We start from the raw sequence: 26,956 nt of genomic DNA, 5'->3' as shown, positions 1-26,956 counted from the left end.
GGCCGCTTGCGTACTGCTCAAATCTCTGATACAGTTATTTACGTCGGGTTTTGTTTTGTTGTTGTGTTAATTTTAAGGAATATTTCCTTAATACTTTTAACAATTAAAAACGTTTCCTTGTAAAAAGCCATATGCCGCACAATCTGACGCCGTGGAGAAAACACAACCAAAAGTTGTAAACTCAACAGTAGAGGCTAGCTATGACAGCCTATTAAAACTCTAGACTTACATGCTAAACTTACCACGATAAAACAAAGAAACCTTGTATTATGGTAGATAATGTAATAAAATGCGTATATACGCTATTATATAGTATCCGTAGAAATCTCAAGCTGAGTAATTTAAACGGAAAATATCGTTGAAGACATAGTATGAGTTTCCTTCTAGCATCAAATGAAATACTTGAGAGAACCTTTGTGGATTTTGCTCATCATCAATTAGCAAATCGCCAGTAATCATTACCAAAACATCGCCATTAGGAGAAGCAGGTTGAGCATCTAGGGTAGTGATTCTGTGGGAGACTTTTTGAAAGGGCAAAGAGACCAATTTTTCAACAATATCTTTAGCACCCTGTAATTGGGACGTTTCAAACGTTAACATAGATTGATCTCTGTATAGGTTACCCAATTGAGTTCTATCGGTATCGAACTGATTGTAGTAGAACTCAGTGAACTGCTGAGCCAAAGCATTAAAATCCATTGACATTATGAATACAGGTATATATCGAGAAGGTCTTTAACGAAGGGGTTAATATTTATGTCAAGTATGAAATCACCACATAAGTAAAGTGAGACAAACTAAAATTTTCTTGTTACGATCTTAATGAAGCAGACGGCAACATTTCAGGGAAATGATGGCAGACTAAAATTGTATGTAAAAATAGCTACTGAAGACTAAAAATCCACGTGCCGGGCTCATTAGTATTACATATTTGCTAAAGCCTACTTATATAGGTATAGTATACGTATCGCTGTATCATTCTGAGCTAGCTAACTCACATATCATTAAAGGTCGGGTAACTGGCGTCGTTTTTTTAAAGGGTGGAGATTTGAAAACGAACATAGTCTGCTACGCGTGTCGTTCTTACTTAAGAACAAGTAGGTTGTTGCTACGGATTCAGACTTCGATAATACATATATAGAAGATGTTAAAACGATTTTCACATAGTAGAGGAAGCTCTGTAGGAGAGAACACAGGTGGACATTCGATTTTCCATAAGCGAACACCGTCTAATAACAATCCTCCTAATACAGGAAGTCCGGCGCCATCAAATACTGTGGTATCTGGTTCAAGGTCTAGTGTAAACAGTTCAGCAAGCAATTTTCTTGCAGAGCAGTATGAGAGAGACAGAAAGAGTATTATTCAGTCTTGTTTTCAAAAAGTTGACCCGGTAACTAATACTGCTGCTAATGTATATATTACTCATGTTCGAATAATTGAAAATTCCAAATATCCAAGTAGCAGGCCACCAATAGATTCACCATTATCGAATAAAAAGAAGCGTATATTAATTGTGAGCGCAAGGGCCAATGGTATGGGGAAACTTTTGCATAAAGCTCGGGAGAACAGCAATGGAACCATTCAAATTGGTAGATCGTGGGATATGAACGAATTGACACTAATCGAGAGAGATACAGAACGCAATGAAGGCTTTTTCTTTTTGATGGGAAAGAGATACTATTGGGAAACCAATTCTGCTAAGGAGAGAACTGTTTTCGTGAAGAGTGTGGTGAAAATATATATGGAAAACTCCAATGGCCGCCTTCCACAGCTGATTAATTGGGATTTATCTTTGTTTGATCTTGATGAAAGAGTTTACCAACGTGCTGTGATATCTTCTTTTAAGCAAACCTCAGATAATTCTCGTAATAAACCTACCCAATTTAACCCACAACTAATGTACGATCACCGATCACCCTCAAGGAATGAAAACTCTCAGTCGGAACAGAATAGCGCAGTTAAAAAACCTACTGGTAATGCCGTGCAAACTTATAAAAAGGAGAAGAGAATCATTTCAGGGGACGCCAAAGGCCCAATGTCGATTCCTGAACATAGTTACGAACAATCACAAACGTATGAACCACCAGCTCGACAAAAAAATACTGTACAGGCTCAAGCAAAATATAAAAAAGAATATCATGCCTACTCGCAGAATTCTATTACTCCTGTTACTCCTGTTACGCCAGCTATGGGGCTTTCGGATTCAGCTCATGTTAATTTTTCACCTCTTACTACTAATACTTATACCAGTGGTACAGATGATACCAAATATAACAATATTATACACGAAAATGATACCAGGAAACCAAAGAAACAAAACGGGTCTGAGCCTCAGGCCTTGGCATCTAATTCAAGAAACAATAAGTCTGAATTACCCTCTCAGCTCTACCGAAATGATGACAAAAAGAAGAGCCCTGCTCATGCTATATCACAGGAACTAGTAACAGATGAAGGGTCTGAAATTCATAATTTTGTCAGAACTGTCGCTACTATTAGGGACGGTAACCCTAATAGCGGAGATTCTTTTACCTTCACTAAACCCAGTACACCTGCTGACAGCACCTTAGATTTCAGTCGAGCGGATGTACCCCACTTTGCCAGTACTACCGATTTACCACATCCGCTCCAGATTCATCATGAACAATTGGAGAATGATGAAGTTGCTTATACTCAGGTTCGCAATAGTAGGGCTTTGAACGATTTCTCTGATTCACATCAGAAGCCAACTTTGAATGCTTCTGATATTAACCAAAGTTCACATGAATTACAGAGGTCGCCAGAGGAAACTGAAGAATTAAATTACCAAGCAGTAGTGGATATCCTTGACGAAATTAATTGGTCTGCACATGACAATTCAACCTACATTTTGGATCGATTAATGAAGAAAGTTGCTGAAGCAGAGTATCAATTAAATGAACAGCTGATGACATTACCGAAGAGTGTATCCGATCTTAATGCTTATAAGTCGAAAACTATCGATGAATGTCAAAAAATGGATCCAACTCTATCTTTTTTTACAATGGAGCTTACTAGTGTTTCCAGGGACATAGATTATGTGGAAAAGCAGTCTAATGGTTTACAGGTCGAGGCTGCCAACAAAAAGATGTTGTGGAAAGAATTGTCAGAAATGTTGGATTCAGTATCACTGGCAGGGTTCTCATTAGAGGAATTATTGACACTTCCTCTAACGAAATCAAACTTAGGGAAGCTTGAGTCATTACTATGTGCGCTACACAAAGCAATTGGCGCCCTAGACAGTGGATCTAAACGTGAACAGTATGGCCTTGGTGAAATTCGAGCATTGAAAGATAGGCGACAAGCATATAAACGGATAACTGATCAATTCCTGAAGAGAGTATTGCAACAGCTCGATGTAAAATTTAAAAACCTTACAGTCTCCTCTACGGGCTTGGCAGATTCCTTAACGGAACTGCTGGTTTTTTCTTCTTTACCTTTATTCTGTAAGGACGTTTCTGAAGACATATATGATGAACTAATGGCCCAATTTACCTCTGCCATTTTGCCTGCTTACGAGAGCAGGATAGCTGATATAAATGAATTTGTTAAAGTTAATGCGATTAAACCACTTGCTCCACCTGACAAGGAGGTAAAAAATGAGTTGATTAGTTTGTGGGAGTCATTTAGAAAAACAAAGAAACTAAACTTCACAAAATGCTCCAAAGAGGACGAATTAAATACCTTTTTGAAGGCCTTTGGCGCAATGGAAGAGCTGTGTATAAGTTACCAAAATTTCATTGACAGATTCTTCCATATATCCTCAAACTTAAGCTTCCCTGAGTATGTTAATAAATATGATCAAAATTCCAGGCAATTCGATCTATATGAGGTCCTAGAACTCCAATCAAACCGTGATTCTGCAAAATCGAAGTATCAGATGGTGAATTCAGTATTTCAATCGCATTTCAATAAGTTTGTGATTGAAGTTAGCCAAAATCTGAAGAAGAATACCTGCCATATCCCTGCTGCTTTATTTTATCTGGAGAATAAGGCTAAATTACTAAAGCCAACAGATCAAGAATTTTTGTTAACTATGCTGTTAAAAGCTTTTGAGAAAATGAAACAGGATTGGGAGAGCTATGTGAATGAACGTATTATGCATAATGAAAGGTCGAATATTGACTTTAATTCCAAGACACTATTCCCTGATATATTAAGCTTTCCAATATTTGTGAGGGTCGCGGAAGAAGAAGTCGATTTCATGTCATCCAAAGTTGACGTTACGGTGGAAGATAATGAAGGAGTATCCAAATACCTTGATATAACCTATTGTAATTGGGGTAATTCCTTGACCAAAATACTTACTGAAGGCGAGCAGCCAGATACTAATAATACCTTATTGCCAGCTAATATTTCTCTCAAACTAGAAAAATCAATTGCTTTCATACGGAATAGCCACTGGTTGGTAGAGACTTTACCAATATTGCGCAAAGAAAGTCTTGCATCTATAGTACACAAATCAAAACAAGTTTTCGACACTCAAAAGGAGATTTATGCTGATATATTGTTACACCAAGAAATGGGAGACTTATTTGCCTTTGTAGAAGGCGCCCATGGGCTGATTAAAACATCATCACCCAATGCAAATCCGTCTAGCTGGGCAGCTTATAGCCCTCATCACTTATCTACATTGATAAACAAATATACTTCCCAGAAAATTGATGAGATAGTTGGCAATTTATATGGCGTTATGGTTCTGCATTTTTCAGTTGATAACAAGATGGCGGAGAATTTATGTGAAAAGTTATGGTCTTGTGTGCAAGGAGAAACAGTTTCATTTTATTTGAGATTCTATTCCTTAGTAGACAAACATTACAAAGGAACCTATATAAATTTTACCAAGAATGATATCATAGGTTCATTTGATAAGCATAAGGATTTTAATGCTAAATAAATCGTTTATTGTTTTTAAACTGTAATATATGCATTAATATCTGTTGTTGACGCGATTTAAATTTTGAATAAACGTTTTAAACTTTTTTCCCCCTTTTGGCCATACAAAGATCTATCAAATAATGGCTCAACAATACAAATGAAAGAACTACAAGTATGTCTGACTTCAGTGATCTTGATGATGACGATTTAGTTGAGTTGCTGGAAGCTGGAGTTAACAGATGTGTAGAAACCACTGTAAGGAGGCACAATTTACCGGTTCAGAGGGATTTAGTAGGTAATATCTTAAAAGGTGAGAAGAGTTATTACGAGGAAATCAAAACAACTGTAACATATAAGCCTACTCATCATCAATTATGCTATGAGAAGTTGGGACTATATGTGTATCCTACGAATTATGAAGTTAGAGATTATCAATTTGAAATTGTTAAACGTGCACTATTTGAGAATGTCTTGTGTGCAATTCCTACTGGTATGGGAAAGACATTTATAGCCAGTACTGTAATGCTAAATTACTACAATTGGACCAAAACTTCAAAGATAATATTTACAGCTCCTACTAGACCATTGGTTGCGCAGCAAATAAAGGCGTGCCTTGGTATAACTGGGCTACCATACAGTGATACAGCAATATTGCTAGATAAAAGTCGAAAACATAGAGAACAAATATGGGCAGAAAAAAGAGTATTCTTCGCTACACCACAAGTAATTGAGAATGACTTAAAAAGAGGTGCGTTGAACCCTAATGATATAGTTTTACTGGTAATTGATGAAGCACATAGGGCTAGAGGATCGTATGCATATGTTGAGGTTGCAAAGTTCATAGATAGATTCAACACATCATATCGAACGCTTGCTCTTACAGCAACACCTGCAGCTGACTTAGAAGGTGTCCAGGAAGTGGTAGAGAACCTACACATATCTAAAATTGAGTTGCGTACAGAAGAAAGTGAAGATATTAGGAAATACATGAAGCGAAGAGATACCGAAAAGGTTAATGTCCCCCTGCTTCCAGAAATCGAAGATATAATCGAACAACTTGGAATTGCGATAACACCAGTGTTAAACGAGGCTGTTCAACTGGGTATCTTTGACAGATGTGAGCCTACTTACATAAACGCTTTCGTGGCCATGCAGCAAAGTCAGAAAGTTCTCATGAATCCATCTCTTCCAGAGGGCGTTAAATGGAGAAATTATTTTATATTACAATTACTTTGTCATGTAGGACACATGCTAAAACGTTTGAAGATATACGGTATTCAAACGTTTTACACTTATTTCGACAATAAGTTCAGGGAATTCACAACAAAATACGGTCTAGGGAAATCTACCAATAAGACTGCTGCTTCATTTTATTACAGTTCAATTTTAAAAAATGTCATTAAATCCTGTCAGCGCTATATATCTAACCCAGCGTTTTTAGGCCATGGAAAGTTACAATGTGTCCGTGATAGACTAGAAGAATTTCTTTCGGGTTTACGTGTTGATTCAAGAGTGATTATTTTTACTGAACTTCGCGAGTCTGCGCTTGAACTAGTAAAGTGCATCGATGACATGAATAACAGACATTTGAGACCGCATATATTTATTGGTCAGTCAAGAGGCAAGGAAGGATTTGATGATTCAGAATACATAAGGAAATTTGCTCCAAAGGGTAGAACGAAGGCCGAACGATTGCGCAGGTTGGAGGAAGAGAAGGAGATTGCAGCGTCTAAGTTACGAAAATTGGAATTTGAAAGGCAGCAAAGGAGTACTCATAGAACAGCTACCTCTGAAGAAGCACAGATCACAGGAATGACGCAAAAACAACAGAAAGATGTTCTTGACCGATTCAAACGCGGTGAATTTAACGTACTTGTATGTACTTCGATAGGAGAAGAGGGTTTAGATATTGGTGAGGTTGATATGATTATATGCTATGATACAACAAGCAGCCCAATTAAGAACATTCAACGTATGGGAAGAACGGGGAGAAAGCGCGACGGTAAGATTGTGCTTTTGTTGAGTGCAAATGAAAGTAATAAATTTGAGAAGGCTATGGAAGATTATAGGGAATTGCAAAAGTTAATATCAAGAGACTCTTTAGAATACAAAGTCTCAGACAGAATAATTCCAAAGGAGTTCAATCCTGAATGCCAGAAAGAGTTTATTAATATTTCTACTAAAAATAATGAAGTTAATACAATGGAAGACACTGACTCAGTTATAAAATTTGCAACGAAGGCTATGCTTGGTAAGCTTGACAGCAAACAAAAGGGTAGAGTGAAACCTGTGAAAGCAGCATCAAAGCGTTTCTTCATGCCCCAAAACGTTGACATTGGCATTATCCCAGCCATGAAATTGGTTAAGAAACATAAGCTAAATCAAGATGGACAAGGTACATTAAATCATACAGAAGTGAAAAAGCGCAAAGTACCAGAAAACGAAGAGACACTACTCGATAGGTTAGAGTACGACTCTCTGGACTCTGAATTTTCCTCACCGGAAAAAATGAGTCAAGGTCCTATTGCAGACATCAAACCGAAGCTTCTTTCCAATGTTTTCTGCAAACAAGAAATATCTGCTACCGACCATATTACATCGTCTCAGTTAAGCTCACTGAAGCTTAATTCCGATATAATAGCCAATGATTCATGTTCACCTCCAGTGTCTATAAAGCGCTCACCTGACAGCAGCCCTAGGAATTCGCAAGGTACGCTAAAGTTGGAGCCGATTTACAGCCATAGCCCTCCCTCTCTTTACAAAAAAAGGTTTGAAAAGCAAGAAGGCTTACTAACTCTGCAAGAGCGCTGTTACTTCCAAGAGAACTACTCAAACTTGAACCTCGTAACTTTGGAACCCATTCCAAGGTTTATCGTTAATAATAAATCTTTCAGAATACCACATACAGCACGTGTGCAATCTCTTATTAATATTTTTAGTGGATTGGAATCTGAGTCCAAGGAGAACATCATTGAGATGAATAGGTTAAATGCCTTATCCCGCCGAATAGTTCACTGTCAGAATGAAGATAGCAGTAGTCAGTTACCTTGTAACATCATTGTTCATAACGATAACATTATTTTAGATCCAATTTTCAATAAGGAGAATTATGAAGGAATTGAATAGCTGCAATTTTCAGCATAATGATTGTCACGATCCTGGAAGGTCACTGGTTCAGTCGAACTAAAAAAGCCTAAGTAACTTTATTGTCATTTCCGATGGCGGTTAAAATACTTCGTAAAAAGTTATAAATCAACACGGTATATAAATTAAAAAAATTGTCTGAACAAGAACTCTATCAACCACTTTTATTTGATTCATTCCTGTTTTACTTTCGCCATTCTTATGCACGGGAAATACGCATATCAGTGAGGATTCGTCCGAGATTGTGTTATTGCTGGTTGAAATTTTAACCATGACCCGCTCCTCATAGTTTAAGGGCACTATTGCCTGTTAACTATGTAGGGAATTTTTGGAATGGATTTTTTTTTTCTCTATATGTTCATTTTTGGACATGTCTTCTCAGACTATAGAATATGTGAGTTCACGTATTGGGTTTGAGGATTGTTTGGTGAGTTAGTTTGTGTATAATTATATAGGAGGGCTCTACTAGTGCTATGTGTTGCGTGTATAGGAATGAAATCCGGGTAAACACTTGCGCATAAATTTTGACCTATTTAATAACCCACCGTAGAGCCATGGTACTCTACAACATACTAAGAGGAGTGATTTACTAAATATATAATGTTCAAGAAGTAAGTTTGCTGTTTAATTTATTGTGGAAAAGCCAATTACTGACTTTCTGTCTTAGGTTTTCTAAAGAGGATATACATACTCGTACTAAGGTGAAATCATCTGTTCAACGGTCTTTGAAGACAAAGTTAGTTGAACAATTCCCCAAATTAGAACCGGTAATTGACGAATTAATCCCAAAGAAGGCCGAGCTACAAGTTATCAAATGTTCCGGTAAAATTCAACTATATACAGTTGGTGATGAGGTTTATTTCTTTCAAAACTTTGACGAGTTGATTCCGACTTTAAAATTTGTTCATAAATTCCCTGAAGCATTTCCTACAGTACAGGTTGACAGAGGTGCCATTAAGTTTGTATTGTCTGGAGCTAATATTATGTGTCCAGGGCTAACTTCGGCCGGTGCTAAACTTCCAGAGGATCCAGGATATGAAAAAGATGCATTAGTTATTGTAAATGCTGAAAACAAAGAGAACGCGCTTGCCGTTGGTAGATTACTTATGAGCACTAATGAAATAAAGTCCATCAACAAGGGGCATGGGGTTGAAATGATCCATCATTTGGGCGACTGTTTATGGAATTTTAACTTAGATTAGTTGTAATGCACATCTAATAATAATCTGGAAACTAATCCGTCTATGAAATAGTCTCTACATTTACATATATTATAGTTCCAGTAGTGATATTGAAATTACTCAATGGTGAAAATTCTTGTCCAAATTTGGATTTCACACCTGGTATAATAGAATAACAAATATCGACAGAAAGAACTTCAGTCCCAATTTTTCTTGCAATAATGGTCCTTAAGTAACGGACTGAGGAACTAGTCAACACGGTCATTTCAAAAGTTTCTTGATCATGCAAAAGGATTCGCAGTTTGCAAAAAAAGCCTTCTAAGACATTAGAAAGGTGATTGGACTTTCTATCATCTGTAATATTGTAGGAATTCAGCAATTCTTGCCAACGTGTTGATTTTGTATCATATTCTAAGAGATTATTCTGCACTTTAGAGATAAAATACAGTTCTGCATCTTGCCTTAGACCTCGAGGTAGAATGCTACCATTTAAAACACTCAATGATCCGACTCTTGCTATTGCTTGATAAAAGTTCACATCTTCTAGCTCATCTTCATAGATCGGGTTTTTAATGATATTCAAACTTTTTAAATTCGAGCAGTGGGAATTGATTTCATCTACAATAGACCAGGATTTGATTGAGTTTCTCGATATATTAAGGTTTTGAAGATTTTCACAGTTCTTAAACTCTACAGTAGTAACATTATTATTTGCAATTCTTAGTACGGTTAGCCGCGGCGTGAACAATGTACATGGTATATTGCAGATATTGTTTTGGGACAGATCAAGTTCTTCTAACTTATTCGGTACTTGGAAATGATCAATAGTGGTAATTAAGTTTGAAGAAACATCAAGAAATTCCAGGTTAGGAAACGCTTCCAATATTCTTTTTAGAGAATTGATATCTAGCTTGCAATCTCTTAGTATTAATCTTTTTATATGTAGGCACTTAAGGTCAACATATTCAATGTTTTGAAAGACATTTCCACTTGCATCGAGGGTAATTATGTTATTTGCTAAGGAAACGAGCCGTAATATATCTCTAAAACTAGTGAAAAGATTATATGATATATCCAGGTTCGTGACCCTTGGGCATGATTCGCAGAAGCTCCTAATATCATCGATCGTACCCACTTTATTAATGCTAAGTTTAGATAAACTTACGACACTCAACTTCTTAAGTTCATTATTCATAAGTGTTAACTTCTTAAAGCCATAGCTTTCTACCTTTTTTTGTCCAAAAGACATTGCAATATCAGATAGTGTATCGCCATATTTGACATGTAACGCGTTTGACAACGATGTAGTTAATTCTGCTCGCCTTAATATATATGATTCCTTTAAAAATGACCCACTATTCTCCACTATTGTTGTAAAATATCGAATTCCATTTAAAACACCATCATGTTTACCTTTAGTGATATTATCCCATTCAATACCGTAGGCAGTTTCACTGGGCCATTCAGCAATTTTCCCAATAAATCTAACTGTGCCAATTTCTTCGCCTATCTGCAATCTATCTCCAACATTGTAACACATTTAATTGGAAATTATGGTTAAGTTTTTATGTCTTACATGATATCCCTTCGGATGCTGCAGAAAGCCTTCGAAAGTTACAGATTTCCAATTTTAATTTCTTTCTAATCGATATACTTAATGCACAAAATAAAAAGCGTATAAAGGTTATATATATATATATATACATATTGCGAACTTCCATAGAATGGTCGTCCAATCTTATGCCATATTTATTGGGCGGTTCCGACAGAGTTCTTATCCGCTTTGAGAGCATTATCCAAAGTAGCAAATAAGCCATCAAGATCGAATTCTTTTGACCATTGCTGAACAATAGTCGGTTGCTCTTCCTCCTTTGATACCTTAACAGGTTTAATATGTGAGGTTTTTTGCTCCAATTGTTTGGATTTGGCAGCGGCTACCTTCGATGAATTTGGAAGAACCCATCCCAAAATCTTTCCGTCTCTCCAGTCGTTAAGGACAGAAATGCCTGCACTAGCCAAGTTTGGAATGCCACCTTTGCTTAACCTTCCTCTCTTACGAGCTATGTGAATCAAAAATTGTTTTGTGAATGTTTCTACATCATTAGCGGGAATTGGAGGTAATTCATACAGGGCCTTAAAGCTTGCTGTCATTTCTTCACTTTGTGACAGTCTTTTAATTAACTTCAAAATAGCTGGATATGGGTCAATAATATACTTCGCAGGTAGCGCGTTGAGCAAAGCCAATTCGGCTTCTTGTTCAGTTTTATTTTTCTTACCTGTATCACTTGGAAAGCAAATACCTGGGGAATCCAAAATCTTTAATTTATTATCAATCTTAACTTCCCTCAAAGAAGTTGTAATACCAGGCTGGTTTCCAACTGGACAAGCTCTAGTCTTGCCACCCCGTCTTTGAGTCAAAGCGTTTATGACAGATGACTTCCCAACATTTGGGTATCCAATTACACCAACTACAATTGAACGCTTCAAGTTACAGTCATTTGAATATTTCTTCAGTGATTCTAACAGACTTGATGCAGTAGTGGACTGTGACAATGTTTTATTAAACGAAGAAGCATTTGTAGCACCCGAAGACGCCTTAAATGGAATTGTTGGAAAACTGGACTTCAAATAATCTAACCATTGCTCTAACACATGTGGTGGAACAAGATCGACCTTATTTAATATCAATAGGAGTCTTTTACCCTGTGATTGCAAAACAGCCTGTTCGACCCTTCTTGACCTCGTTCCTTCAGGATCCCTTGCATCCAAAACATATAAAACAACATCAGCAGCATCAACCACTGTTTTAAAAATTTTATCATACGCCTTCCTAGACTTTTCCAATTCACTTTCACCCTCTCCAGCTTGATCATAGAAATCAATATCGTATTCTTTGACGTCTATATCTTCTTCGTCTACATCCATTCCGCCTGTTCCGTCAAATTCGGTGGCAGCAAGTCTTGCAGATTCTACAAGAGCAGCAAGTCCATTCCCGTCGTCTTCTTGGTCTTCTGCTGAACTATCGTCCATTAGTTCCTCGCCCTGTTCCTGAGCGAGCCTCTTAGCCTCCAATCTTTCTTGTTTCTTGCGTTCCTTTTCTTCATTATCAATACGCTTTTTCTCTTCAATTGCTTCCAGGATCCTATTCTTGTAGGGAAAACTTGCTGGAATACCTGGATCTTTGTTAGCCCGAGACTTCCATGTAATGTCCTTCTTAGCTAGTTTTTTTTCCTTTCTGTTTTGAGCAGCAGCCTTCTTCTTGATACCTTCCCTCATACGAGTAGTGGTCCTCTTTGAGGTACGCTTTCTGACTCTCATTTCTAGAAATATTCCTCAGGCTTTTAATCTCTGTATAGTAACTACAAGCTCATCGCATGCCGCTCATCTTCAAATACTCATGTAGTTGTAACGTAAAATTTTCAATCCAAAAAAGAAATGCCTACGTTTACAATGATGGTGAATATCGTAGGACGTGATTTTGAGACCCAAAGTCTATAAGACGAAGTTCAGTGGCAACATTTGTCATCATACTTACATCGACTTAGCCGTGGCCGCCCGCCATTTCGCTCAATAAACTATCATCTCTAGCTGAATGTCGTTGCCTAGTGCCGCAAATGCAAATGCAGCAGCAACTGCTAGAAGAAGAGGTCCTAATTTAAACATTGTAATTTCCTGTCCGGAATGTAAAGTTTATCCTCCGAAAGTTGTTGAGAGGTTTAGCGAGGGGGACATTGTGTGCGCTCTTTGTGGGCTAGTTTTATCCGATAGAATAGTGGATACCCGGTCAGAGTGGCGTACCTTTTCCAACGATGACCAAAATGGTGAAGATCCTAGTCGTGTTGGTGAGGCGTCAAACCCATTATTAGATGGTAACCATTTGTCCACCAGAATTGGACAAGCTCAAGGCAGTGATGTGAAGTTAACTAGGGAACTAAATAGGGCTCAAAGTAAATCTATAGTGGACAAGAAGGATAATGAGTTACAGGCAGCTTATGCAAAGATCACGATGATGTGTGATGCTGCAGAGTTGTCTAAAATTGTTAAGGATTGTGCGAAGGAAGCATATAAGCTCTGTTTTGAGGAAAGAGCATTAAAGGGAAAATCTCAGGAGAGTATAATGGCATCTGTCATATTGGTTGGCTGTCGAAGAGCTGAGGTTGGCAGGTCTTTTAAGGAGATTTTGTCGTTAACTAATGTTAGAAAAAAGGAAATCGGGAAGACTTTTAATATAATCAAGAATATCCTTCGTGAAAAGAATGATGGTGGATTTGCAAATATTGATACTGCAAATATTTCAACAGGCCAAACGAGTGCAGAAACTTTTATTCCCAGGTTTTGCTCACACTTGGGTCTTTCAGTCCAAGTTGCCAACGCCGCTGAATATATTGCGAAGCATGCCAAGGACATCAACGTACTAGCTGGTAGGTCACCAATCACTATTGCTGCATCCGCCATTTATATGGCTAATCTCTTGTTTAAATTTAATATTACTCCTGCCCAAATTAGTGCCACACTTCAAGTAACCGAAGGTACTGTGAAAGGCGGTTATAAGATTTTGTACGAATATAAGGAAAAAGTTGTGGATCCTGAACTAATTGCAAGTGGTAAGGTTAGTTTTCAGGATTTGCCTAAGGTCAGTGATAAAGGTGATAAATGAGTTTGAGATATCATGTTTTGTATTATGTGTTGGTTCTTTTTATAGGAAGCAATTACATTGACTAATGAAGGGTAGATAAAAGTTCTGTTCTTTAGTACTCCATGAATGCATTATTAACAATATATGATGAAATATGTAACTGATTTCTAAGTATAATGGAGGTATTAGAATGTTATTGCAAACTAGAACGATTGAATTTAGAGAAATCATTCAAAGAAAAAGTCGCCCGTGATGGGCCTTCTGATAATGCGGGAGATAATGTGCCTGCAGCACCTCTGTCTTGCATAGGGAAAACTTCTCCTGATAATTGCGTACTAGTTGTATTCCTGCTTCTAAACTGTACACCGTCTCTGTTCTCCCCGAACCGTGTAGCGCTTAATACTCCCTCTTCTAGCTGATTCAATTGATCTGTTAATGAAACTTTACTATATCTGATTTTACTGACCTTGTTTTGTATGGAATTAACAATAGTTTTCATAGACGTGGTGTTAACATATTTGTTGAGATAAAGTTTGACGTACAGTAGGTACAGTGCGAAAAAGACCATCAAACCCAACATCATCTTCAGCATTGAATCAATAAGGTTACCTGAAATACTGCCTTCAATGTTACTAATATATCCAGGCACAAAACCTCCTCCATGTGTCTCTCCATACTTGGTGCTTGGCTTTAGACCGACAAACTCGCCAGCTTTCCCAGCAGTTACCATGCTGGAAGCATAAAGCACTATCTTTCCCAATGTCCATGAAAGCTCTTTTCCATCAACAGTATCTGCACTCATGAAGGACATATGTTTTTCAAGTTCCTTCTGCAATTGCTCATCTATATGTGAATTATCACCGATTCCTGGCAACTCGAAGCCTTCATGTAAGACGTTTAGGATCCAATTGCCTTTAAAACAAGCGTCTTTAAGTAGATCCTCTTGAATATTGTTATACATACCATTATTTCTGTTATCTTTTATAACCTGCCAATCATTCTCACAAAATTGCTTGAGTTTATCATTAAAGTTTTGGTAGCTGTATTCACCTCCAAGATTGAATACATCATTCATGGTGTACCAATATTCAGATACACCTAAAAATTGGTCCTTAGTGAAGTCAATTTTGGGCACATGAACTCCATTGAATAAACATGGCTCGTCAATGCAGGGTACATTTTTAAGAAGTAATGGATACATCGACTTTCCACATTGTTCATAGTTACCTGAGCCTACTACATCAAACGTAGTATCCCCGAATTTGAACTCTGTTGTTGCACCTTTAAGCAGGCATGGATCATATAATTTCTTTCTTCCATTTTTTATGACATTTTCTGGCTCATGACCGTAGATGTTGTTTGCCAATTGAATTAGATACTTTTTCCTAGCCTCATTAGTACCAAATCGGAGCCAGGTACCAGAGAAGACATCCCATTCTTGGATATCGCCATTAACGCTCGATAATATGATTGTTGAGATATCTTCTCTATGTTTATCTACTTCTTGTTCATTACTTGGTTTGAAAGCAATTTGTAAAGAGGCACCTCCCATATCCATAAACCCATATGACTCATGGACACTTGCGGACTTATCGTAGTCATTAAAGTAGCCTTTTAGGTAGTTCAATGCAATCCAACCATATAATCCCTCAGTCTCACCATCTATCGTTTGAATCTGAGTTGCACAATTCGTTAACATAAAATCTGTCTTTTGTCCAATCTTCTTACAAAGCTCCTTCGAGATTCTCTGTTTGGCCTTATCGTCAAGTAACCTCATGCCAGCAGTTGACTGGATAAATACAGGTGTTTCAGGTATCTTATTATCTGGAATAATGTCTTCTGCAAATTCAAGCAAAGGTTTTATATGTTTTTTAAAAGCCTTTTCGGGTCTATTTGCATACGTTGACATACCTGGAGTTATCTTCTTAGACCAACTTTGCTCATGATAAATTTGAGGGACTGAATGTAGTAGTTTTTTGCTACCTTCATTGTTATCTTCCAGTATTTTACTGGGGTCTACCCATTTGTAGATGTATATCCTAGAGCCCGATGACCCGGCGTCTATCACAACGCCATACCTATCATGAGCATCTTTATCGTTAGGAGTTGCCATTATAATTCCGTCCTTCGAGAACTTGCACTTTGGAAACTTGTAATCTATAAGATGATTAGGTTAGTCTCGATATTAAAGCAATATGTTTATGTTACACCGTACACCAAGGATGCAATGGTTTTTGAGTATCTTACAAGGGTATCACGATCATAATAAACCTTTCATTAAAAAATATATATATATATATATAAAATAATCCGTGATAAAAAATATACAGTAAATAAAAATATGCATATTCATTACTAAAAATTATAAAATTACTGAGATTTTGAACTAGTGAGAAATTACCGTGGTAAACTGTGAGGCTACCCCTGCCTCCAGAGCCACTAAATAGCAATTATTTTCTAGTCTAAAGAAACTTTTTATAAAATTAACATGATCAATCGGTATGATCGGTAATTGGCAATCTTACGGATCTACTCCGAAGATAGTACTGAAACCTGAGAGATGTCATCTAATGCTTCCTTAACTGAAACCTTATCGTCTTCATCTCCGTCAACAGGACAATACAGAAAGGTTTAATGCTGACTGTATATTAAGCACCGGTTTGCTGATAACGCATTTAAAAAGAAGCTTTAGCCGCAGACCACTTACCCAATATGAACCTCGTTTTAGAATAATAGTTTTATCGAGCGCAGCCTCAATGAAATCTCTTTCGACTTCGCGTTTCATTTTAAAGCAAAGTAATGAGACACCACCTCTTACAGAGCTAATCAAAACTACGGTTTCCCTTCGTCTTTAGCAGCCTTCAAAACATAAATTTTGAGGTCAGGTCAATCTTATACGAGCCTGAAGACTCCCAGCAGCTGCCTTAGTAGAACCTTATGAAAAGCTCTTGAATATCATCTGGAATTTTTTTTGAAGTCCATTTGTTGTATCAGTTTCTACAATACAGAATCAAATCTATTACTAATTTCCCTCCTTGTGATGGTTTAAATTGATGGAAATGAGCCACACACCCCTAATCCGCCTAAAATTAAACTACTCATTATTTTAGAAGATTACCGGCTGTTTAAGGATTAACTTCTTCTTTCAATCGTTAGGGTCTTGGCGTGCCCTGCCGTGAAGATTATTGTAAGTCTTGGCTTTTTAAGTTTCTGCGGGGTAGGAGAATTGGTAAAACCAAACAAAATATGTAAATCTTCTAATCGCATATTTATAGAGTAGTCTTTGGGATATGAGTTTGCACTAGGTAATATAAAACCACTTGTTATAATATTACCCGCTAGTCTTCGCTATTTGAACACATACCTAAATACTCTCGCTTACACATGTTCTCAATAACTTGACGCATGCTTTCATTCAAAGGAGTTGTGATAATTGATCCATTCCATTCTGGGTGCTGACAAACTCTTGAAAATGAGGGTATCACGCAATTTTCAGGTATCACTACACCATCTTCTATTATTACAACGTCTCCTACACTACAACACCTGGATAAAATGCTATTAGCACCAACAACAACTCTACTTCCCATGCTTTTGGAGTGTATTTGAGCTCCTTCTCGTACTAGCACATATGAGTTTATTACTAGGGGGCAATGTACTGATACAGTTTTGCCCGTAGCCTTATCAGTCTTATACCCAATTACAGCAGGTCGTACAACTGCAGAAGTACCCAGCATACAGAATCGACCCATTGAAATTGAACTTGCACTCTTATCTAATGTTCTGACGTTGCCCTCTACAATGCACTGATCTTTAATTAGGCAAGAACCAGCAATTAAAATCCTTTGTGAACCAGTTATTACTGCTTTTTTGGATATACGATTACCATTACTTGTTTCGATCCATTCTGACATTATAATTTACGTTACGCTGAACTTAAATACAATACATTATTAGTCAATGCTTATTTATGGTGTAATCCTGTGTTAACACAACGTTTTGGGTTATCTTACGAGAATCATTTATAGGGGGCCTTATGCGGAAAAATTCTCGGAAAAATTCATCTAAGTATAAATACGTTTAATTTTAGAATAATGACATATCACCTTTAACCTGACAACATTACCAGATCACGACATCACAACAACTAGAATGAGTGATAGATTATTTAGGTTGAAGGCTGGATACCAGCAATATGCTTGGGGTAAAGTTGGCTCTACCTCAGCTGTTGCTAAATATGCCAAAAATGCTGATCCCTCAACACTAATTGAAGAAGATAAACCGTATGCAGAGCTTTGGATGGGAACTCACCATAAGGTTCCATCATGTAATATCGAAACCAGCGAGCCTTTAACAGATCTGATTGCAGCTCACCCAGAAAAGATGCTCGGTTCTGGCATTGTAGAAAAGTTCAATTCCAAGTCTGAATTACCTTTCCTTTTCAAGGTACTGTCAATACAAGATGTTCTTTCAATTCAGGCCCATCCAGATAAGGCATTGGCCAAGCAATTGCATCTAAATGATCCCAAAAATTACCCAGATAGCAATCATAAGCCAGAGATGGCTATTGCGGTAACTGAGTTTGAAGGATTCTGCGGCTTTAAGCCTTTGGATGAGATTGCTGATGAATTAAATCGTATTCCAGAGTTCAGAACTGTTGTTACAGATGAGGTGGTAGACTCTTTTATTAATGGTATAAATCTAAATGCAGCTCCAAATTCTTCTGAGGATGAATCAAATAGGAAATTACTGCAAGCAGTATTTAGTAAAGTGATGAACGCTTCTAATGATGTTATTACTTCTTGTGCCCGTGCCTTGGTTGAGAGAGCAAGAACTTCACCCTCTGACTTCAACAAGAAGACTTTACCTGACTTAATTCTACGGTTAAATGCCCAGTTTCCAGATGATATAGGTTTGTTCTGTGGGTGTCTGATGTTAAACCACTGCTTTTTAAAACCTGGAGAAGCAATTTTCCTTAAAGCCAAAGATCCTCACGCCTATATCTCTGGTGATATCATTGAGTGTATGGCGGCTTCTGATAATGTTGTCAGAGCTGGCTTCACCGGTAAATTCAAGGATGTGGAAAACTTGGTTAATATGTTAACTTACACCTACGATAGTGTCGAAAAACAAAAGATGAAAGCAGAAGAATTTAAAAGGTCTTCTGGTGATGGGGAAAGCAAGTTATATAATCCTCCAATAGAAGAATTTGCAGTTTTAGAAACTAAGTTTAAGAATAAGATTGGTACCAGAAGATTTGAAGGCTTACAAGGCCCATCAATTATCATTACTACTGAAGGTAACGGTTACATTGAACACGGCAACACCAAGTTAAAATGTGAGTCTGGGTATGTTTTCTTTGTTGCGCCAGATACCCCAATAGAATTAATTGCGGAGAATCACGAATTCACCACTTATCGTGCTTTCGTGGAACCAAAATAAGCCTTTTATTTATATGATACATATTCACGAAATAGGCTACGCATCCTTTATAGAAATTTATTTTCTACAGATGAAACATATACCGAGTAGTCTCGGATATTCCACAAGTATAACTATTATTGTATTTAATATACATTAACCGAGTGCAAATTATCATTTAGGAAATATTATGTTTTTTCTTCCACTTAGATATTCTTCGTTTTATGTCGCCAATACTCTGTTGATAAATATTTAATTTCAGGTCACGTGCCATACCATTATAGTCATCACCATGCTTATTATAAAGTCTCTCTAACCATTCTTCTTCTCTAGAACTTTGAATTCTTGGTCTTTTAACAATTGGGCGATTGGAATACTCCAGAAGTTCACTTACTACTGGTGTCAGATTCTCAGATTGGTGCATTTTTTTTTGTAAAGTAGGAATATCATCGTCAATGTCAATGTTCTTCATTTTACCGTACACTACTCTAATGACAGAGCCATCAGCACTACGCTGAATACGAGCCTCGCCTTCAGGGATTTTATTCTCGTCAAACTCCTCTTCATTATCTAAATCAAAAAGTGTTTTATCTTCATTTTCATTTTCATCACTATCTATATTAGGAAATGAATGGTTCGTTATTGGTTTCTTCTTCACAGTTTTACTCAAGTCAGGTTCTTCACCCCCTGCAAGTTTACCCAGCTTAGCTCTTAGCCCCAACTTTTTATAATTTTGGGCTAAAGTTAAATTGTAGTCCCAGTTTCTTTCAATAATTGGATTACAGGAGATATTAATCTTTCTTTGCTTGTCCTTATTCTTCCTAGAAACCCTCCGTACGGAAGATCTAGCCATCTTTCTCTTACGCACTGAAGCCATTGGATATATATCTTTGCGAATGAAGGTTGACTACTGGGTTGTTGTTCGATATATGCGATGCCTGCTCATCACTAAAAGTAAAATTGAAAATTTTCTATAGTAAGGAATATGGATCATGTAACAAAAAGAAAAGTGAACATGAAATCGACAATCATAACAAAATACACGTTACAATGACCTTAGTTAGAAGACATAATTCTATTACAAATTCATATTGGCTTTATTATAATATGTAATCTTTTATAACTTAATTGTCTTCTTATTTTATATTTATTATATTTTTCTTTTCTAAAATCTAACCACAACCTATAAACTATTTTCGGAAAGGTAAAACATCTTCGGGTTTTATTTTGTTATTGATTTAAGATTATACTTTATTTATTTTAATAATTTATATTTATAAATATAAAATATAATTAGTCTTTGATTGCAATTTTATTACATTCTTTTAATATATTTTATAAATAAGTCTTTCTGGTGTTAAAGATAATAACTATTATCACGTGTCACTTGCTATAATTAATAAAAATATTTTTTCTCTACTTCCTAGTATCTAGCATGATGCAGATAGTTTAATTCATAACATGTTAATTCACCTATTTAGATCATTATACTAACTTTTGGTTAAATTCCCTTCTAGTAAATTAAAATTTAATTTTAAATTAATTTAATTTCGCGTATAATTTTTACTCATGTACTTCCCTCATTTTATAAATAAATATTTTAAAATATTTTAATATTTTAATATTTTTAAAACATTAAAGGTGACTTCGTCAATAATGATCGCTATACCTATTTAGATACAACATCATTTATCAATTTTCAAATTCAGGACACCGTAATCTGACTCCTAGGCCAAGACGGTATCGTGAACGCCATGAAGTTGTCAAGTTTGTTATATATTTTAGGAGCAGGAGTTTGGTTATCCAAAGCGCAAGATATAATTAACGATCTAGGTGGCGATATATTTGAAGATCCCAAACCAACTCCCAACGTTGCTCAATTTCAAATTGAATATGTTATAGCAGAAAAGCCAGGATTTGATTATAACACAGTAACAGAGTTTGAGAAAAACGAGAATGCAACATTAAAGTTTACGTTCACTAATAATGAGGAAGTTAACGTTACAGTTATTGGCATTGGTGGTGCCATAATCGACGCTAACAGTCAACAAGCTGTAGCTAACATAACTGAAGTTAATATTGGTCAATTACATGTTGAAGTTAACGGTACAATTAGATTCAATCAAATTCTAAATCTAGCTCTTGCAGAAGGTGATTACTATCTGCTGCCAAATATTTTTGTCGTGAAGGAGGATGAATTGATGAGAGTAGCAACAGGGCCAAGCGTGATTAAAATCAATCCACCACCAATGTCATTCTTTAACCCTAAATTTCTAGCTGTCCAACTAGCAATTTGGTCGGTTATTGGTGTGAGTTCGTATTATGCCTTACTCTCGAGACCAAAACGTACTAAAGTCTCGAAGAAAAATGTTCCTATACGTAAAATCGATGAATCTTGGTTGCCTGACGTTCATAAAAATTAAAGTTTTATGACAATGATGACAATGAAAACTCCTCTTCATAATTATCATCCTATTTATTTAGGTTAATCTTGCATCCTTTTTGTCCATAGACTCTGTTGTGGGATACAGTATAGTGGTACTGAGTATGATACATATAGGGGGTAACTCTTTAAGCAAGTGACGAGATTTCTGGCAAGCTTTCACACCATACCTGAAGAACTTCATCCCCTTAAAATAACAATTCCAAAGCTACTATATTGATAGCCGATATGTATCTATCTCTTAATGTAAATGAGTTGTAAAACACATATACTTCTTTTGATTTCCGAATCATATTCATATATATAAACCTACACTGCTTCTTTTTACGAAGAATATCATGTAGATGATTAGGTGGATGTGCTCTTCGATGGTTATCAGAAGATATAATGAAGTTAATTTTAAAAGTAGCTTCTTTGTTAAAATACTTCACTAGTTGTGATTAAATTGTCACATATAAAAAAATGTTTAAAGAAAAATTGTGTTCTTCCGCTAAACAAGTGCATATAAGGAAATTATATCAGATTATGCAGGGATAGCCAGTTGTAGAAGTTAGCCGAATAAAAGTATTGTAATCACTCAATTGTCCATGAAGTTGTTTATCAGGAGTGAACCAAGGGCGATAGCGCTGTCATCAAATGACTATGTGTTGATGTTTGAAAGACCAAAGGATAATCCTAAGATCTCTCAAACAAAATCAAATCAGCCTCTAATCATAGTGAAGACGATGTCAGAACAGTTGCTAGCTCATAATAAGTTTCAAGAATGCTCTGTTTTCCCAATTAAAGGTCTTTTAGGATTAATCCAAGTCAAGGGTCAGGTTTTTATTGGATTAATTACAGGGGGGAAAAATGTAGCAACCCCAAGATGGCAAAAGGATCAAGGTAACCTTAAAATAAATGAATCAATATATCAGATATTGCATGTCAATTTTTATTGTCTCGATACCCCTATATATGACCAATGGTTCACCCACATTTCTGAACAAAACCAAGAACGACTGTTAAATGAGCACCCTTGTGCTCCTCTTAAAAAGCTCTTTAGCGATGGAACTTTTTACTATTCAAGGGATTTTGATATCACAAATGTTATGCAAGAGCGAGGCCTCAATTTCCGCTTAGAAAATGTCATTGAGAATCAAGATCATAAATATATCTGGAATATCAATTTAATTTCTGAAATTGTTCAATTTAGACAAAGAATCACACCTGCAGAGTTAGCTTTATTTGATGGTGGAGAATTTTTAACTTTTATAATTAGAGGATTTTGCAAGTCCATTTTGAGTGACGTGCTTGACAATCAAACGTCGGTTACTCTGATATCGAAGTTTTCGACTGAAGATCATGACAATTGCTTTGACCTACAAAAAGGTGTGTATGATGATGGTAGTGTTTCTGGATTTGTCGAAAGTGAAGTAATTATACAAACTGAAAGGTATATATTTGCCTATGTTTTAACCCGAGGTGATGTTCCTTTATGCTGGGAAGTGGTGGAAGGCCAGCTTTTACACAGCAAAAAGGTTAAACTAACTAAGGCCCCGGAGCATACTCAGATCTCTTTTGATAAGCATTTTGATGATATGACTTCAAAGTATGGAGACATTAGCATTGTGAATTTAACAAAAAGTAGAAGTTCATCTCAGCAGACTGTGAATGCTGCGTATAGAACCTGCGCAGAGAATAAAAGGATTAGATTTACTAGTGTGGATTATTCATCTGATGTATTGATGAAATCGGATCATAAGTTATTATACTTCTTGAAGCAAGATATCTACGAATTTGGCGCGTTTGCTTATGACATATCAAAAGGAATTTATGTAGGGAAGCAAACCGGTGCTTTCCGAATTAGCGCTATAAATTCTACATTAAAACCTAATATAGTTGAAATGTGTGTGAGTAGGGAAGTTTTAGACCTAACCACAAATGAGTTGGATGGTTTTACGGTGACAAATGAGTTGCTAAACCAGCACTCGTCCCTTTGGACTGATAATGAATTTTGGTTAACATGGATATACAATAAAATAATGAAAAACCCTGCGAGATATAGGAAACTTTACGCTAATATATTTGAAGGCTCTTCAAAAGTAATACTTTATGATCCGCTGCACGTTCATATCTCTAAGTGCTTAAAACAAGTTAGAAATGAATTTACCTATGAAAAAGATATCAATATCTTCGCAGGAAGTTTTAATGTAAACGCTAAGACCTCTTCAGAGGACTTGCATTGTTGGCTCTTCCCAAAGGATCGTAATGGAGGGGTCACCTTCGCTGACATATTCGTGGTAGGCCTACAGGAAATTGTTGAGTTAACGCCTGGTCATATGCTAGCAGCAGATCCTTTTGCAAAACAATATTGGGAGAATACAATACTAAAGCATCTAAATAGAGGGGGACAGAATTACATATGTACAGCTGCGAATCAATTGGGTGGTGTTTTACTGCTTCTTTATGTCAACGAAACTGAATCTTCAAAAATAAAGCAGATAGAATACGACGTTAAAAAAACTGGATTTGGTGGGATGTCTGCTAATAAGGGTGCTGCTGCTGTAAGGTTTTTATATTCAACCACCAAATTTTGTTTTATTGTTTCACATTTGGCAGCTGGTTTGGAAAATGTCGAACAAAGGCATAATGATTATAAAACTATCATGAAAAATATACGATTTTCACGAGGTTCAAGGATAAAAGATCATGACGGTATAATATGGATGGGCGACTTTAATTATCGAATCCTCCTGTCTAATGACGAGGTTCGAAAGGCAATCGCTGATGGGGATTATACCAAGCTATTTGAAAAGGACCAATTAAACCAACAAATGATTGCTGGAGAATCGTTTCCCTACTTTAACGAAATGGAAATCACATTCCCTCCAACATATAAGTTTGATCCCGGCAGTAGAACTTACGATACAAGCGAGAAAATGCGTATTCCAGCATGGACTGATAGGATATTGAGCAGGGGTGATATATTAAGGCAACTGTGTTACGGTTGTGCAAGTGATATAATATTTTCGGATCATAGACCTGTTTACGCGACCTTTAAGGCTCGTACTACTGTTATAGATGAGGAAAAACGAGCTAAACTGTCTCGTAACTTTCATGAAAGAATAGCACAGATGTTTGCAGGTCTCAGTGAAGAGCAAAAATACGCACTATTAGAGGAGAAAGAACTGGTAGTTGAAAATATTAAAGCACAGGGAGTAGTCCCCTCAATATTTAAAATCAAAAGGGGAAAGAAACTTCCTCCACCAAGCTCAGACATGAAAAAATGGTGGGTGGGGAACGGTAAGCAAGTGAAAGTTGTATTTGATATCGATACAGCAGAGTTTACTCTTAATCCTAATTTTCCCATAAATCCATTTGTCCCTATGGATACTGAACAGCCAATGTTTGTGCGTAAAACTGAAACCAATCTAGAGGAGTAACTAATACCAACTGTTTAATTTTATAGAATTGAGATTTAAGTCAATAAAGTCTCATATTTGATCAAAGTTCCTGTTAGAATCTTTTTTCAATTCCTCAGCGACAACTAACAATTCGTTAATGTTATCCTCTAGTTGATCCAGAAGTTTTTCCATCCTATCGGCGGTGATCTCACCCTCCCGCAATTTTGCAAACGTTTCAACGAACTCTGCAGATATATTGTCATTCTTAGACTCCAAAGTCATTGCATCTAATGATACCTATGATTTACTTGCAATATTAAGGTTTGGCTCCCAGTAGAGATGTTTTAGTAACCTCGGTATTGTGTATTATTATTGGCTAAATTGCCTTTCAGTTTCCGTGTCAAGATTCAAAAGTTCCGTTTCTGAAAAACCTTAAGGTGGCCATTTCAACTACAAAATCTTGAGCCTAAACAGACGTAAAGAAGTAAGCAGTTTGGTTGACGCCATGTTAGGGCATATATTAAGTTGTTTTCTATGTGTGTTTTCTATAGTGAGCGCGTTATCAGTGCATGGATTGAAGACTTTAGTAATCTATGATTCTAAGATTACTAACTTAGAAGACTATTCTGCATTCTTTGAAGGTCTAAAGAAAAGGCAATTCATCACCGACGTTGTTTCAGTTTCTGATGCTGATACTGATCATGTGGCACTATACGATGGGGAAACAAGGCTTTATGATAATTTAATTTTGTTTCCAATTAAAGGTCGCATTATCAACAGCAAGATTTCCACGCAGTCACTGCTTCAATTCTTTTCCGAGGGGGGGGACATTTTAGCGATCACATCGCCAAGAGGATTAACTACCCCAGTACGTGTATTTTTGAATCAATTAGGCATATATCCTAGCCCAAAAGATTACCAATTGGTGGATTACTTTCAAAGTGGCACGGCTGATGTTATAACTGTTTCAACTAGAGAGGTCAAAAATTCATACGTATACAGTTCTGAAGCGCCAGTTAACCTAGTATATAGTGGTTCTTCAGCTCTTTTGGGAAATAGTGAACTTATAGTCCCTATTTTGCCAGCCCCCAGAACATCTTTTGCGAGGGGCAAACGGGAAGACGATTGGACTATAGGTTCGCAAGGATACATGATGGCTGCTGTTCAGAATTTGAACAACGCCAGAGCTACATGGGCTGGGAGTGATGCCTTTTTTAGTAATGCTAACTCTCCAATAAATAGTCAGTTCATTGAGGAATTGATTAAGTGGACTTTCAGGGAAAAGGGCGTTATAAAAAGCGTTGGCTTTACCCATAACCATATTGACGGTTCAACCTGGGAAGAAGTTCCGTATAAAATCAGAGATCCTATTGTGTATGAAATTGGCTTCTCAGAATGGAAGGGTGATCAATGGGTTCCTTACATAGCAAACGACGTTCAATTTGAACTAAGAATGATCGACCCATATTATCGCTTAACTTTAAATGCTTCACGTTCCACCAAGGAAGTACAATATTACTCTACTGGCGAGTTTAAATTGCCCGATCACCATGGTGTATTCTCATTTGTCACTGATTATAAAAGGACTGGTATTTCTTATATATATGAGAAAGATGTCAAGGCAGTACGCCACTTGGCAAATGATGAATACCCTAGAAGTTATGAGATTACAAATGCTTGGGTTAACATTGGTTCAATTTTCTGTGTTATTGCTTGGTATGTTATTTTTGTCTTCTTATACATCAACATTCCCGGCAATGCGATAAAGATTACAGAAAAGACTACAGAAAAGATCGCAGAAAAGAATTGATGTTATAGTATTTAATAGATACGTTAGTTAAAGTGCAACATTATA

At 36.6% G+C, this 26,956-nt stretch overlaps 15 protein-coding genes and 1 non-coding gene across 16 annotated transcripts, besides 4 other annotated features; 9 read left to right on the top strand and 7 right to left on the bottom strand.

Moving 5' to 3' along the window:
• Window positions 1-327: 327 nt before the first annotated feature.
• On the bottom strand, window positions 328-705 carry NTF2 (Ran GTPase-binding protein NTF2; the record flags this gene model as incomplete). The annotated part of the gene is made up of 1 exon (XM_018132261.1): window positions 328-705. The coding sequence occupies one exon, from the start codon at window positions 703-705 to the stop codon at window positions 328-330; it is 378 nt and encodes a 125-aa protein (XP_017987750.1).
• Window positions 706-1,144: 439 nt separating this feature from the next.
• On the top strand, window positions 1,145-4,912 carry SEC3 (GTP-Rho binding exocyst subunit SEC3; the record flags this gene model as incomplete). Its single annotated transcript, XM_018132260.1, has 1 exon — window positions 1,145-4,912. One exon carries the CDS (start codon window positions 1,145-1,147, stop codon window positions 4,910-4,912), a length of 3,768 nt encoding a protein of 1,255 aa, XP_017987749.1.
• A 155-nt stretch (window positions 4,913-5,067) lies between these two features.
• Window positions 5,068-8,019, top strand: MPH1 (3'-5' DNA helicase; the record flags this gene model as incomplete). The annotated part of the gene is made up of 1 exon (XM_018132259.1): window positions 5,068-8,019. One exon carries the CDS (start codon window positions 5,068-5,070, stop codon window positions 8,017-8,019), a length of 2,952 nt encoding a protein of 983 aa, XP_017987748.1.
• Window positions 8,020-8,232: 213 nt separating this feature from the next.
• AW171_hschr42663 lies at window positions 8,233-8,372 on the top strand. The gene has a single exon (XR_001930106.1). It is a non-coding gene; the product is annotated as an HDRSNR14 (small nuclear RNA).
• Window positions 8,373-8,637: 265 nt separating this feature from the next.
• TMA20 (translation machinery-associated protein 20) lies at window positions 8,638-9,239 on the top strand (the record flags this gene model as incomplete). Its single annotated transcript, XM_018132258.1, has 2 exons — window positions 8,638-8,648; window positions 8,705-9,239. The coding sequence occupies 2 exons, from the start codon at window positions 8,638-8,640 to the stop codon at window positions 9,237-9,239; spliced, it is 546 nt and encodes a 181-aa protein (XP_017987747.1).
• A 40-nt stretch (window positions 9,240-9,279) lies between these two features.
• PAC2 (Pac2p) lies at window positions 9,280-10,758 on the bottom strand (the record flags this gene model as incomplete). The annotated part of the gene is made up of 1 exon (XM_018132257.1): window positions 9,280-10,758. One exon carries the CDS (start codon window positions 10,756-10,758, stop codon window positions 9,280-9,282), a length of 1,479 nt encoding a protein of 492 aa, XP_017987746.1.
• A 209-nt stretch (window positions 10,759-10,967) lies between these two features.
• On the bottom strand, window positions 10,968-12,536 carry NUG1 (RNA-binding GTPase NUG1; the record flags this gene model as incomplete). The annotated part of the gene is made up of 1 exon (XM_018132256.1): window positions 10,968-12,536. The coding sequence occupies one exon, from the start codon at window positions 12,534-12,536 to the stop codon at window positions 10,968-10,970; it is 1,569 nt and encodes a 522-aa protein (XP_017987745.1).
• Window positions 12,537-12,810: 274 nt separating this feature from the next.
• Window positions 12,811-13,875, top strand: SUA7 (transcription factor TFIIB; the record flags this gene model as incomplete). Its single annotated transcript, XM_018132255.1, has 1 exon — window positions 12,811-13,875. One exon carries the CDS (start codon window positions 12,811-12,813, stop codon window positions 13,873-13,875), a length of 1,065 nt encoding a protein of 354 aa, XP_017987744.1.
• A 172-nt stretch (window positions 13,876-14,047) lies between these two features.
• YND1 (apyrase) lies at window positions 14,048-15,967 on the bottom strand (the record flags this gene model as incomplete). Its single annotated transcript, XM_018132254.1, has 1 exon — window positions 14,048-15,967. One exon carries the CDS (start codon window positions 15,965-15,967, stop codon window positions 14,048-14,050), a length of 1,920 nt encoding a protein of 639 aa, XP_017987743.1.
• A 1,225-nt stretch (window positions 15,968-17,192) lies between these two features.
• AW171_hschr42657 (HDR003Wp) lies at window positions 17,193-17,768 on the bottom strand (the record flags this gene model as incomplete). The annotated part of the gene is made up of 1 exon (XM_018132253.1): window positions 17,193-17,768. The coding sequence occupies one exon, from the start codon at window positions 17,766-17,768 to the stop codon at window positions 17,193-17,195; it is 576 nt and encodes a 191-aa protein (XP_017987742.1).
• Window positions 17,769-18,006: 238 nt separating this feature from the next.
• On the top strand, window positions 18,007-19,296 carry PMI40 (mannose-6-phosphate isomerase PMI40; the record flags this gene model as incomplete). The annotated part of the gene is made up of 1 exon (XM_018132252.1): window positions 18,007-19,296. One exon carries the CDS (start codon window positions 18,007-18,009, stop codon window positions 19,294-19,296), a length of 1,290 nt encoding a protein of 429 aa, XP_017987741.1.
• A 157-nt stretch (window positions 19,297-19,453) lies between these two features.
• NOP16 (Nop16p) lies at window positions 19,454-20,152 on the bottom strand (the record flags this gene model as incomplete). Its single annotated transcript, XM_018132251.1, has 1 exon — window positions 19,454-20,152. One exon carries the CDS (start codon window positions 20,150-20,152, stop codon window positions 19,454-19,456), a length of 699 nt encoding a protein of 232 aa, XP_017987740.1.
• Window positions 20,153-20,470: 318 nt separating this feature from the next.
• Window positions 20,471-20,487: a centromere (Chromosome IV centromere CDE III element; Syntenic to Ashbya gossypii and Eremothecium cymbalariae Chromosome IV centromere CDE III element).
• Window positions 20,471-20,659: a centromere (Chromosome IV centromere; Syntenic to Ashbya gossypii and Eremothecium cymbalariae Chromosome IV centromere).
• Window positions 20,488-20,651: a centromere (Chromosome IV centromere CDE II element; Syntenic to Ashbya gossypii and Eremothecium cymbalariae Chromosome IV centromere CDE II element).
• Window positions 20,652-20,659: a centromere (Chromosome IV centromere CDE I element; Syntenic to Ashbya gossypii and Eremothecium cymbalariae Chromosome IV centromere CDE I element).
• Window positions 20,660-21,029: 370 nt separating this feature from the next.
• Window positions 21,030-21,698, top strand: IRC22 (Irc22p; the record flags this gene model as incomplete). The annotated part of the gene is made up of 1 exon (XM_018131683.1): window positions 21,030-21,698. One exon carries the CDS (start codon window positions 21,030-21,032, stop codon window positions 21,696-21,698), a length of 669 nt encoding a protein of 222 aa, XP_017987739.1.
• Window positions 21,699-22,305: 607 nt separating this feature from the next.
• INP51 (phosphoinositide 5-phosphatase INP51) lies at window positions 22,306-25,140 on the top strand (the record flags this gene model as incomplete). Its single annotated transcript, XM_018131684.1, has 1 exon — window positions 22,306-25,140. The coding sequence occupies one exon, from the start codon at window positions 22,306-22,308 to the stop codon at window positions 25,138-25,140; it is 2,835 nt and encodes a 944-aa protein (XP_017987738.1).
• Window positions 25,141-25,191: 51 nt separating this feature from the next.
• On the bottom strand, window positions 25,192-25,383 carry AW171_hschr42648 (HDL003Wp; the record flags this gene model as incomplete). Its single annotated transcript, XM_018131685.1, has 1 exon — window positions 25,192-25,383. One exon carries the CDS (start codon window positions 25,381-25,383, stop codon window positions 25,192-25,194), a length of 192 nt encoding a protein of 63 aa, XP_017987737.1.
• Window positions 25,384-25,606: 223 nt separating this feature from the next.
• On the top strand, window positions 25,607-26,911 carry WBP1 (dolichyl-diphosphooligosaccharide-protein glycotransferase; the record flags this gene model as incomplete). Its single annotated transcript, XM_018131686.1, has 1 exon — window positions 25,607-26,911. One exon carries the CDS (start codon window positions 25,607-25,609, stop codon window positions 26,909-26,911), a length of 1,305 nt encoding a protein of 434 aa, XP_017987736.1.
• Between the last annotated feature and the right edge of the window lie 45 nt (window positions 26,912-26,956).

This window comes from Eremothecium sinecaudum, chromosome IV (genome assembly GCF_001548555.1).
Source record: "Eremothecium sinecaudum strain ATCC 58844 chromosome IV, complete sequence".
Taxonomy (NCBI): Eukaryota; Fungi; Ascomycota; class Saccharomycetes; order Saccharomycetales; family Saccharomycetaceae; genus Eremothecium; species Eremothecium sinecaudum.
The sequence above is the reverse complement of the archived record's forward strand: the minus strand, read 5'-3'. Positions and strand labels throughout refer to the sequence as shown.